The 13,358-nt window shown below is 42.3% G+C and overlaps 1 protein-coding gene across 8 annotated transcripts in view; it reads left to right on the top strand.

Annotated features, from left to right (window-relative positions):
• EYA1 (EYA transcriptional coactivator and phosphatase 1) overlaps nt 1-13,358 on the top strand; it is a 129,112-nt gene that overhangs the window by 40,850 nt on the left and 74,904 nt on the right. For 5 of the 8 annotated variants that reach the window (XM_021388448.1, XM_021388449.1, XM_021388446.1 and 2 more), the window contains exons 2-3: nt 5,432-5,481; nt 6,896-7,023. In XM_021388448.1, the coding sequence (XP_021244123.1) occupies nt 6,900-7,023 (124 nt within the window). In that variant the 5' untranslated portion in view covers nt 5,432-5,481; nt 6,896-6,899. Of the gene's footprint in view, nt 1-117; nt 172-647; nt 1,493-5,431; nt 5,482-6,895; nt 7,024-13,358 lie in introns of those variants that run through there. The other 3 variants (XM_021388451.1, XM_021388450.1, XM_021388445.1) reach the window with 2 other exon arrangements.

Below are 13,358 nucleotides of genomic sequence, written 5' to 3'. Positions count from 1 at the left end.
GAGGCGGCGAGCGGCAGCGTGCCCCCAGGCACTGCTGGGCAGACCTCCGCGGCGCTGCGAACAGGCGGGGGCTGCCGCCCGCCTCCGCCCGGCTTTGTCTGCGCGTCCCCGGCCCGGCGGCGGCGCGGAGGCACCGCGGGGCGCCGCGCACCCTGCGCGCCCCGGAGCACCGTGAGTAGCGGCGGGGCGGGCGTTGACAGCGGCGGGAGATGGCAACAGGGGGAGGAAAAGAGCGAAAAAAAAGGAGAGAGGTGGTAAAAGGAGAATTGCGAAACAGCGCGCGGTTGTTCAGCGGGCTGCGGAGCGGAGTGCCGGGGATGCTGGCCGCAGCGCTCACTGATGGAGCACCGCGTAGAGCAGTTAATTTTGGCCGGCGTTCAGGATGGGGTTTGTCCGTGGGTCTGCTTGCTGTGCCCGGTCAGGTTCGGGGGTCCTCCTATGGGATTTCCCCGAGCACATACACCGGGACGGGCTGTGGTTCCACGGCAGTACAGGGTCTCCGCAGACCTTCCTAAAAGTGACACCAGAGCGTGAGAAAAAAAATTAAAAAATTAAAAAAAAAAATGGGAAGGAAGAATGCCTGACAGAGATTTTGACAGCGCTTTCTGAAGCAGGAAATCCTTTTGCCTAATGTGTTTGAATTTCCCAAATACTGAGGAAAGCGCAGACCCCCCTCCGCCCCCAGGAGAACTTTTCGAGATGACAGAATAAACGCCTGCACCACTGGAATTGCCAGAGTGTGTTGATGTTTTGGGTGGCTCCGAGCTCACCAGTAGGAAGGCAAAGAGCTGCTGAAGTGCTGTGAAACTTGTATCGTGCTCTTGAGCCACGAGACCCACACAGCACTGACCAGTCTGTATTTCCACGGGTGCTTGGGGCAGGCAGTGAGGGCACGACAGCCTTTGGCAATGCAGGGGTTGTGCTGGGAAAGTAAAGGTGTCAGTGCATTTTACAGTGTTTCTCAGAAGGGTGGAGGGATTTGGGGTGTACGGTGGTGTTTTTGTGTTTGTTTGGTGGGTGTTTTTGTAGAAACATGCAGGCGGAAGAGTTAACAGCTTTCAGAGGATAAAAATAGTGTATTTCCCGTAGCTCGCTTAAAGCAGAGAGAAATTCAGGAAAGCCGTGGAAATGTTCGGTGCATCGCTGGAAGTTTTGAACGCTGGATACCGCGTAGGGGGAAATCTTATTTTCCATCCCACACTGAGACAGTGCAGAGCGTCTGCCAGGACACAGGCTACTGGTCTGACATGTCAAACAACGCCTCTCCGTATGTACATGGAGCGCACACGACATACTCCAGCCATACATCAGCACGTATGCACGGCCCACTTGACGCGCTGCTCGCGGTGAGGCGCGGCCGGAGCGCTCCCAGGGCCTGCTCGGGGCGCAGCTCCGCTCCCTTCCCGTGAGGTGACACCGCCGGAGTCACGCTGCGCCCTCGGAGGGAGAGCAGCGAGAGGAATGAGGGATCGTTGCGTTTGAATGGCAATAAGTATGAAATATTTCTCGGGAGCCAAAAAAAAAAAAACAACAACAAATCTTGGAGGAGCGGAGAGGCTGTTCTGAAATGCCTGGTCATAATGGGAGCATTGTCACGCTGCGGCGCTTCGCTCGGAGCAGGGAGAGCTTGCTGTGCTTCCCGGCGCTTCATTCATAAGTGTGTGAGCTGAGCACGCAGCCTAGCGCTTCCAGAAGAATTTAAGCTAGTAATTAAAAATTAAATGGCTGTAATTATCTGCTTCTGTTTTAAGAAGTGCAATTTGTCTTTGAGTATCCAGCACAACAAGCTCTACCTCCTCGCTCGCAGCCCAGCGATAGGACTGGTTCAGGAGGGGAGGGCTGCCCCAGTTGTGCGTGTTGTCAGCAAGGTGCCTGTTTGGGGCTGGTTTGTATTTTGGGTTTGGAGCGTTTTGGCTGCTGAAACCATTATGTCTGTGCATAATGATCGCAGAGCACTTACAGGAGGAGAAGAGGGCTGCGTAGGGAAGAGTCTTCCTTCTCCCTCCCTTCACCCTCTGCTAAAAATGATTTTCTTTTTTCCTACAGAGGAATACTCTGATTTGAAAATTTCCATTGTCTATGAAATTTCTTTGTAGAAACGTGCTTTAAGCGAAGGTCCCTGTGCTGGTGATACTTCTGTGGGTTAACGTCTTATTTTCACTTAGAAAATTTCTTTTCAGCTAGAAAAATGTTTTAAATTATAGCCATTTAAAAAAAAAATTGCTTCTAGCAAGCAAAAATACTGTGGAAAACCTGTAATTTAGACAAGTACCTACATTTTATTTGCTCTGTGCTGCTGAAATTTAGAATCCCTTCCCATTTACAGTTTACTTTTCACAGAACATTATTAACTTTTTGGCTTCGTACATGATCTTCTGTCAGATGCTTTTGATTTGTAATTTAGCAAAGTATAATAAACACTGCAAAAGTCATGAATTTTCCTCCGCATCCTGAGCTCTGTGGTAGGGAAACTGTGATAAAATGTGTACCTTAAGTCTTGTTTGATGATCTCTCAAAGCAAGTTTGCCTTCTGGAAATAATTTCTGGGGTTGAAGAGCATGGTATTAACAGATTTAATGTGGCTATTCAATGGATTGGTGGAGTACTATGTGAGGTTTAACAAAATGAGAGAGACAAATTGAACATCAACAAAACCTACATCTGTGAAGAATTATAAATTTAATTAGAAAAAAGGCAAACTTAAAAGACCTCATTAACTAATCAGAATTCGATGTTCCTGATTTAAGATTCTTAAAGGGATGAATTTTAAGCGGCTTTGCTAGCCTCGTCCTTTCTCTCTCGTCGTGTGCCCACGCAGCGCAGCCCGCGCTCGAGAGAAAGATGTGAATGTCGCTTACCGCAATCGAATTATCCGCAGCGCTATTTTTCATGCATTAAGCAGAATGTGCGTGTCATTTATCACGGGGGGCACTTGGAGCCGGGCAGAGCGCGGCGCAGGGGGCTGACTGACAGCTCCTTTCTCCTTGGCCGGACGGGGAAGGCCGTTGAGGGGTTTCCGCGCTTTTTGTTTGATATGTGAGTTATGTCGCAGCGCTCCGGTTCCCCAGAATTCTGCTGGCAAGAGCGGGAGGATGTCTGAGAGCTGGCGAATGCCACCCAGAAATGTTTTTATTCTATGAACTCGTCCTCGTAAGTGTGGTTCCTTACTACGTTGTAATTTTGTCCCGCACATGAAAAACTGAAAGCATGTGAAGTGTAGCATTTTGTAAACTGTAACTAATTTCACTCACATCTGTGTCTAATTGTTGTCTGCATTCGCATTCTTGAGAGTAGATTTATTTTTCCTGGACCACTCTGTGGATTCAGCTGACCAGCCTAAGTGAGGATTAGTTGTTTTAAAGTTATTTTGATTAAAGAGTCATTTTTAAATATGGTAACGTGCAACACATGGTTTAAATAATCCTTGAGACACAAAGGAATATATCCAAAGTATGTCTAATGAAAATGAAGATTGTGGATATGAACTTTCACAAATCGTAGAGTGTAAGAGGACGTAGAAGGTATATATTAAGGTATATATTAAATTTGCTCTGAATGAGCTGGGGTTTTTCCTGCCCTCTCCCATGAAACCTTAAATGAAATCTCTCTCACAGTAAACACACGTGCACGTAGACGTACATATTTAGAAATGCACAGAAGTTTTGTTTTATTTTTAATTTGGGTCAATGAAACGGTGAGGATTAAGTGCATTTTAGTGTTCAGTGAAGTATGAATAATCCTGTAGGGCACTTCGGAAAATATCAGTTAATTAAAACATCCATTTGAAAAGGGAAGTTTTTTCTATCATAAAAGGTACGTTTTAAAGGATCCTGTGCAAGAGCGAGTGAAGATAGCTCTGTAAACAAACTTAGTTTGCACCTATAATTTTTTCCAGGTGTTTAGAAGTAACAGCAGAAACATATCCTAAGGCACTCTGCTGTGTTTTCTGAGATAAAAGATTGCAAAAAAAAAAAAAAAGGAAATATTTTAGACAAAGTGTTCAGTTCTGAACGTATCTGCTCATCTCGTTTGATTGTGCAGGCTGTGATGTATTGAGAAGCACGTTATGCAGAACTTTAAGTACCCAGTTATAAAGAGACCGGTGTTTTCCGTGTGCTTTATTGCATGCTTCTTGCCATCATTTGTAATGTTTGGTGCTGCCCGGCCACCCCAACCGTTGTTTACTTTTGCTAGTAGTAATTCTGCCTGTGATTAAAAATAACAAAAAAACTACGGACACAGAAGTAGGATTTGCTTGGATGATTTTTATGGCACTTAAAATGCCTCATCTCACAGAGCCTTTGCTCTGTGATCAGTTAAGAGATGTCAGTTCAGGTTGAATGGAGGCGCACATGAAAAAGTCTCAGTGCAGACACTGGGGCGGTCTCTACCTTTCCCAGTTCAGCCTTTGTGTGCTTTGGGCTAACAGCAGCCGTCGGCGTCCCTCCACCTGAGCTTATCACCTGCTGACACTCCGAGCTGGCCACAGAGCAGCGCCTGTTAGCGGGGCGGCAGCGCTCTCCGTATAGGATATGAAAATCTATTACTCACCTAGTTATACAAGGAGTCGTTTTATTAAACTGGAAAATTATTGCTGGCTTCCCAGTGGAACCAAATTCCTCTTTTGATGAGTGAGCTCAGAGGTAAACGCTGCAGCTTCCTACCATTTATTTAGCCAGAAGTGCTCTTTTAAGTCATTTTATCAGAAATCTCATTAGCGAGCGGAATTTTTACGAGTAAGACCTTGTGCAATACTGTGTGCTTTATTTTAATTTGCCGTGTTTGGAGATGGGCTCGTTTTGGGGAGGGTCGTATAATGCTGTCGTTCAGATACTGAAGATTTATACAACAGGCAGACCTACTTGGAAAGGAAGAAATGTAGCGGCAGCCTTGCCTTGCCCCTTGCGTGTGGGGTGAGGTGGCTTGCGGGGTCCTGCAAGGAGGGCTCGGTGGCAGAGAGCCGAGGGAGAGGACGCCTGAGGCGAGGAGGGCAAGATGCTGCCAAGATTGGAGGGCTGGGAGGGAGAGGGATGTGGGGTGGCAATGGGAAGGGGTGAGCATTGCGGCGGTGCCGGGGGTCAGTGGGAGCGCTCCCACTGCCACTCTTGGGGTCCTGCCCTCAGCGGGGTGCGCGGCGGCGGGGCCAGGGGAGGAGGGAGCCCCTCTGCAGCTGTCACGGGCCCCTGATGAATCACTGTCCCGGCACTTGGCCGCCGTCCCCGTGCGAGGAGGAGGGAGAGGGACCTGTGAGGAAACAACAGGCGAGCCTTCAATTTAAAGACAATATGTCTTTCACCGGCACCGTGCCCTCCTCCTCTCCTTTTTGGTTTAAAGGACAAAATCATCATCTGCAGTGATGGTCTTTGTTTAAATTAAGGCCTCGTGTGAAAGCGGAGTAATAGAGGCTTCTGTTTGTCTCCCTGGTTTACAGGTGCAGAAGTCCCAAACCGGATCAGATGTTGCTGTTTCTTCCAGCTGCAGGTAAGGATATGATTGAAAATTGCTATTTTTTCCGCAGGCTTTTTTCCTTCCCCCCTCTGCCTCCAGGTGATAAGTAAATATTTATCTCTGTTTTTCACATGAAGCAGATCAATAAGCGCGGGAGCTTCACTTCTATATGTGTGCCACAAAGTCTGTCAGCTGCGGGCATGTATGCTTTTTCACCAAATCATTTTACCTTGTACTGGGTACTGGCTTGGTTAACTCATTGCGGCACTGTCCTTTTTTTATGTGTACCTTAGTTTAAGCAATAAAATACAAAATGGAGAGTTTGTGTTCAGAACTTGTGATAGAATCTCAGTCAAAATGTGAAAACTGCATGGCAGAAATGGCACTTATGTTTAAGGATATTTATACCATTGCTGTGGAGGGATTTCTTTTATATAATTTTAATAAGGTCTCTATAAGAGCCCAAGTATTTCTTTGAAAGAGAAAAATTGCCTGGAGTGCCTTTGAGGCACTGTAAGTGATGAAATTTCTACTGGGAGCAATTACTTGTGCTAAGTACATCCAGTAGCGTTATCAAAAGTTTTAGGTATAAAGAAATGAATAAGGGGCACTGAATTTACAAGTTTCCCCAACGTAAACCAAGGTATATATCATGGTGGTGATGGCTCTTGTCCTTTTTATATGAGGCTGATAACAAAACTAATCGGACATACTCAGCTGCTTGAGTACTCTGTAAATGTTTAACTTTTATGTTGAATCTGAATTGCTCTCTTATTATTTTGACTAAACGACAGCTGCTGAGATCCTGCAGAGTGCTAAGGCATACTAACACATGTATGGATTCACTGTATGTTGGTCATATCCCTTTCCAGTTGGGTACGCTTTATGTAATCCACAAAGCAAACAAGTGAGCAGACATAATACTGTTTTAATGCTGCATTTGTTTCAACGGAAACAGAGGAACAATTAAGTAGTTTGCCAGAGTAAACACATACATCAGGAATATCTCATTCCCTGTCAGTAGATGATGGGTTTCAACAATTGCTTCAAGTATTGTATTTGGTTTAGAGGCCCATTATATTGCCACGAAGTGGTAAATCTTGAAAAAGCAGAGTTAATTGGTTATTTAGAGAATATATGTCTTCATAGAGTGGGGATTCCATCCTTATACATATCTTTAAAATACAAGGTGATATGAGTGTTTCAAGTACAGTACTTCGGATCTAAATTTTATTCTTTTAAGCTACAGAAATAATGCAATAGCTAGTCAGTTGTGTGTAGCGTGACAAAAGTTGGAAATGAGAAAAAATCCCACTGAAAGAACCTGTTCATTTTTTTGCTAATTGCATTGAGGATGTCGATTCATAGCGGGCTGCACATTGTATCGGTAGTTCCTATGTAATCTTTGTTGAACATGTCACTAAAACTAGCTGCATCTTGCTTTCAGGTCTATGGAAATGCAGGATCTAGCCAGCCCACACAGCCGACTAAGTGGTAGTAGTGAATCCCCCAGTGGTCCAAAGCTTGATAACTCTCATATAAATAATAATTCCATGACACCCAATGGCACAGAAGGTGAGCTACCACCGTTTTAATATTTTGTTCCTTGTTTCTTCTCCTTGTCGCATCAGTCCTCTTGCAGTCAGTAAGATACGTAGAGGAAAAGGTTTTACTATTTGAAATGCTATGTGCTTCTATAGTGCGGCGCATAAATCTCATGTTCAGTGTTCTTGTTCAGCAGTTATTATTATCAAGTTTCAGCAATAGCTTTCCTTCCAGCTTTATGTCCCTTTCAGGTAGTTTGAATGGACTGAGTAGGTAGTATGTGTGAAGCTTAGAAAAACATCCAAGGAACCCGAAAGGCTGGTTTAGTAACAAGGAGAGAGGAAGTGTTTACAGTTGTCATACCACAAAACTCAGTCTTTCAGTCTTTCTCCCTGTTTCAGTATTTTGTTGTGTTCACTCTTTTTGCAAGCTCCTAAGGCTATGAAAGTTTTGTCAAACAGACTAATAAAATGGAGTGTTGAAATTTCCTAGGGCTAGCTTGCTGCTCAGAGTGGCCAAAATTCAAACAGGTGTAGTAATTCAATGGGGTAAACTGATACCTACTTTTTAAGCAGCAGTCGGGCAGTTGATAAGTTATGTTTGTTCTCAGTAGAATACTAACAGCAGAACAACTAAACTGCTTTGCCAGTAATGACGTATAATGAAATACAGAAAGATTTATGTAATAAGCAGTGAAAATACTCTTTCCTGTAGCATTTCTATGGCAGTAGTAAGAAAGATCATACGTGATGTTTGGCTAGCTTTGTGGATGGAGTTTTTAATGCATTTCTGAAAATTGTAGTCATGCATCTTTAAATGAAACTTTTCAATAAAAGTTTACAGTTCAATAAGTGTTGTAGCAAAGAAATGCCTTTAAAATTTTTTTTCCCCTAAAACCTGGGTCATATGAGTGCTATGAGACTGCTGAAGGTTATGGGCATGAATTGCATTCTTCCTGGAAAGGCACATGTCAGTCAAACAGATGTCGTCCCCCCTCAATTCCCCAAACATCTCTGTTATTCATTCTAATTGGAGTCCTCAGTAGTGGGGAAGGTTTATGGGTTATCAGATTAACAGGCTTTTGTGCCAGAGTTGTGTATAATTTACTTTTTACTATTGCAGTAAAAGTATTGCTGCAATCAATTTTTAAGCCATGAAAAATAAAAAGAAAAAAAGTTTTTTTTAAAGAACAAATAATGCACTTAATGTGTTAATGTAGTTTAAGAAGAAAAATATTTCATGCCACAGATGAGCCTTCCTTGATTTTAATACCAAGCTTCTTTTTATATTTTTATCTTATCATGTATATACCAGTTTTGCTACGTGATAAAATTGCTCTACTCTTTGGAATTAAAACATCTCTTGCTAAAGCCTCGGTAGTAAACTTCACCAGGTTTTGCACCTTTTGCTTAACTTGATGATTCTTCAGTAGCAAAAAAACCATATATATATGAAGTGCTTCTTGAAACACTGAGAAACTCCTACCACATGGCCGGGCTTTTTGTTCCAAATGGCTGTTGTGTGCAGGCATACACTCCAAAAACTTGGGTGCCCTATATTGCTTTGTTAGGAAATTAGATATTTTATCTATTCATATGTTGACCTCATGTAGCAACTAATTCTGAAAATTTTATCCCAGCTTCTCAGTAGGTATTGGAGTTTATTGAATAAAGTAAATTTAGAGCCCAGTAACTATTTTTCCGAGTGTTGGAATTTTAACATCCAGGCTTATTCATTTGGGAGTGAATTTTACCAGGAAAGCTAAAGCATGAAGTACGTGTTTACCTTCTGAGACAAAGCCAACCGCTTTTCTTTTGTTTGCCATTTTCCTCCAGGTGACATGACTCTCCTCAGCACTGCAGACTGGTTGCTCAGTGCTAGCACACAGACCGCTGCAGGTTTGTGAGCTGTGATGGCCACACCAGGAGTGTGCAGTCAGCATGCGTTGTGAGATGTTGCCCAGAAAGTGTCCTGAGAAGTAGCTTGTGCGTGGGGATTTTGGTCAAAATGTTCCAAATTTAAAATTCCTGTCTCTGATTGCTCTTAAGTGACACATAATGAAAAGTTTTGGAAAGAAACGTAATCAAATCATTTATTTCTGATTTAGATGCGTATTGAGAGACAAAATTTGTGAGTGGGGCGGATGCCTAACAATCTGAAGGTGGAATTTTGCTGTTAATCAGTTCTATCTTGAGAAAATGTTTGGTTTGGGTTCTTTGAGCTGCTACACAAGCTTAAGAAAAAATGGAGTGAATGTAGCCAGGGTTTCTTACTTTTTTTTTTCTTTTTCAATGAAGGGTGAAGTAAAACGATTTTTTCTGAGGTTCTTTAAGCAAAAACCTGGAACAGAAATGACAGACTGTAGGGATGCAGCCGTATGGGCTTGCCAAGCACCTTTTTACAGTGCTGCCATGTGGTTTGCTTCTTTGATGTACATGGAGTGAAGACATGAGTTGCTGAAGGTTCGCATGTTGAGTACAGTATGTGAAAGCAGTTTGTGATCTACAGCGAACTCATTCTTGCTAGCATGAAAGAGCTCTCCTTTCTCTGGTGCAAAGGAAGATTATGTGAGTGAGAAGCAGGGCCTCCAGCTATTTGCACGTTATAATCGTGTTGTAAAAATATGTTAAATCTGATTTGACTATGGGTGTGATTTAGGCTGGTTTCCATACCCCAAAGTGCAGGTTATGTTCAATAGATTAGGAAAACAAAAAACAAACACAAAAAATGTCCCAAAGTGAAATGGCCCTATTTCAAACAAATGTTCATTAATTCCTCTAAGGCACATTTTCAGACTTGTCTCTTATTGATGTTGTTCTACAAGAGGATGTGGTTGGAAGATAGCTCACTTATGAGATAATATTTTTAGCTTCACACTTAGTGGTAAATTTTCAAAGCACTGAATGGGGACTTCTGTGACTGAATCTGAGTTTATTCTCTGCATGCCACTTATTATATAATAACTCCTTGTGTGCTTGATTTCTCATTGGCAGAACAAAATTGCTGTGGTGCAGAACCGACCAGATAGTGTGTTGGCTGAGAATCATGGCAGAAGAAAACTAATTAATTAATTAATTAATTTTGAGGTGAATGCTATGTAATTCATTCTATCTGAAGACTTTTAAACATGTCAGATTTACAAGTCTTTGCTTTAGACATCAATTCCTCATCAGGCATACTTTAGAATATAGTGTTTTCTGTAAATCACACACTACTCATTTAAGTTTGTTGCAAATTGTGAGATGATCTTCATAACTCTGGATATATGGATGGTGAGGGGAAAATAAATCCCCTTACTATCTCGAGTAAAAAAAGTATTAAGTAATAATGAGTTACTTTGATGCTTGGGTGGGGTGTTTTTTTCCTCCTTTTCTCTGGGCTTCAAACCAGTGACAGGGAGGTAAGAAGGATATTGTAGATCCTGACCAGTCACAAATTTCTCAATAGTAAATGCAGGAGAGTAACGGTAAAATGTCTGGCTAAAGGCACTCAGCAAAAGCAGTCATGGCCTGTCACCGTGGATTTTCATGATATAAATAATGCAGTATTTGGGTTTTCCATGATCTCCCTAAGTGTTTTTCCACAAAATACCCTCTGTCATAAGGAAGAACAGACACTCGACACTATTAAAAGTTTGGCCCTGCATGACTTGCCTGAGAAAATCTGTAACAAAGTAGAGAACTGAAGTAGGGCTCAAAATGTTTGTAGTCAGGGCTTATCTCTAGACTTGCTTCATCAGCAAATTGCTGTAGAAGGTTGATACTGAAGGACTCAAAGAGACAGTAGCAAGAGAAACAAAAAAAGTTGCCAGTAGTTATTTTTATCGGATAGCTAGTGGCTATTTAAACAATGGCATCCACTTGGATGAAGGGGACAGGCTGAGAGTAATGTAGAAATTTGTAGGGAGTTGCAAAATTGTTTTCTGCAGTGGACAACTGCATCCAGTTTTTACCTACAGTGATCTGTATTTTTATCTTAAGGACGTAAATCAGTTCTGATGGATTACATATAGACAGAAACACAAGCCTCTGGCCCATTATGAAGCTGTTTTATGCAACTGGAATGGAAAAACAAATAAATGAAGATTCACAGAAGGAGCCCTGGTTTCCCAGGCAACTACACATCTTTCCCATTATGACTATGGAGCTGCTTCTACCCTCATTTCTGAGTGTTCAGAAGGAAGAAAAGAAGGCATTTTTGTATCAAATGGGAAGGGAAAATGGCTAACAAACTGAAGATCAGATTTTCAAAGATACATAAGAAGGGAGCCTTCAAAGGGAGTTGGGCATCAAAATTCGATTGGAAAAAAAAGGAGTTTTGCTCTTAAAGTACCTGCTGCAACATGAGATTGAGACTCCACACAAAGACATTCAAAGCTCCCCGCTATGTGACTATTGGACGACTGGCTATTAGAAAAGTTGTCTTAGGTCTAAGTGAATGGAAATCTATCTTTGGGGTTTCAGAAGCAATGAGTAGCATGATTGCTGGCTAGTTGCAGTATTATTGAATGGAGAAAAATGTTTTTCACCATTTTAAGTTATGGTGTAATAATATGATAAAATTGATAGAGGTGGTACTTGAAATGGTACATACTGATGTAGCTTTGGCAGTAATTTTTTAAAAAGTTTCTTTTAGAAGATATCAGTTATTCATCATTTTTTATACTGTAGGGTGCAAAGCTCTGGTGGGTGATGACAATCAAATAAAATGATTCTCCTTTGGGAGATGCTTGGCTTCTGATATCCAATACCCTCATTTCTGGAGTTTCTGCCAGTTATACATGCTGAAATTTTTGCATGCGTCTGTGATGAAAAACTTAATGGTATGAAACTTGTATTTGTTGCAGTGGTACCTCCACAGTTAGACGTGATGAAATAATAGCCCTATAGGGGTGAATCTAATCTTTGCTTTTCTGTGGAGTGTATCATGAACCATTGATACCAGCTTCTTTACTCAGCCTTGGAAGAGGACGAGAGGGCAGCTGTGTGTACAGAGGAAAAGAGTACAGTGGTCTCAGGCCTATCACACTGGTACAAGTAACCTGGATTAGCTCTAGGGATTAGTAACGTTCTTCAACCTGCTGCCACTTCTTGAGGATAAAACCCAGATATGCGTCACACTGCCTGTTTATTTAAGGCAAGGGAGTGATTTGGACTACCTTTTCTTCCCTGCTTTTACCTTTTTTTCTTGCTGTTTTACACTGGCTTCCTTTGAGACTCTTTGCCTTATCTGTGCTTTTGTTCCCCTGCTTCACCAGGAGTCCTCCCATCTGTTCTGAGCACTTGTATCGTAGTGCTGTGTTATTTCTCCTTCTTAGCTCTTTGGCCAGGGAAACGATTTTTCTACTCACTTGTTGACTCAGGCCAGTAACTCCTGTGCAAACCTTGAGTGAGAAGGAGAGTAGCATAAATAAATATTTATGTATTTATTGTCTTTTCTGCATCTATGTGGATCTGGTTTTGAAGGCTTCATCATTTTATTCCCCCATAACATTTTCCTGAAAGAAAGAACCTCTTTTGAATGAAAGGCCTCTAGAAAAACTGGTTTCCAGATCCATTTGTGGGAAGTAAAATACTCTTTTCCCCACCCCCCATCCAAAAAAAAGGTGGAGGCACTTTAATTTTAACATTATTTCTTTATGCAAGTTTCTTGTAAACACATCCCTAGCACTTGCTGTTCTGGACTGAGAAAAGAGCATGGGGATGTGAGAGCACCCTCTGAATGTGCTTGAAGGCCAGAGCCCTGCTAACACAGTGAATTTGCACAGGTTGAAGGATGTCAGAAACCTGTCAAGATATTCACTGCTTCTCCAAAAACTATAATTGAACACATCCACGTTTGTATGATTACACAGTATTAGTTAGAAATATCATGTGTGTGGCCAGTAATACAGAAGAAAATCCAGCCCATTCTGTTGGTGTGCGCTCCAGGGAACAGGAGTAGGACATCTAAGTCTAGTCTCACACCTTAATAGGGTGATGTTTGAAAAGCATTAGCAACTTAAAAGACCGGTGACGGTACAGATGATTTAGCATTTCTGTTTGGATCTTGCAGTCCTGAGGGGTTTTGCTTATCACAGAAGATAAAGAGCATGAAACTTGGTCACACTTCAGGGTTAGCCATCATTTGGCCCTCAGCCAGCGAGTGCAGAAACTTGGAGAGAAGTTCTTGTGCCACCTGGTTTGATTAGACAAGCTAGGAAGGTTTCTACTACTGCTGAGTGGAGAGGAACATGAGCTGGTGCTATCCCTCTTTGTCTGGGTGAATTTGGCTTTAAATCTGGCAGCCCTGGTTGAATGTAGAGGATATTATTTCCCATCAATGAAAGGCCTCGTGTGCTTTGTCATTCTGCTTCTGTCTTTGTA

Source organism: Numida meleagris, chromosome 2 (assembly GCF_002078875.1).
Source record: "Numida meleagris isolate 19003 breed g44 Domestic line chromosome 2, NumMel1.0, whole genome shotgun sequence".
NCBI classification, from domain to species: Eukaryota; Metazoa; Chordata; class Aves; order Galliformes; family Numididae; genus Numida; species Numida meleagris.
This window is presented reverse-complemented; position numbering and strand designations above follow the sequence as displayed.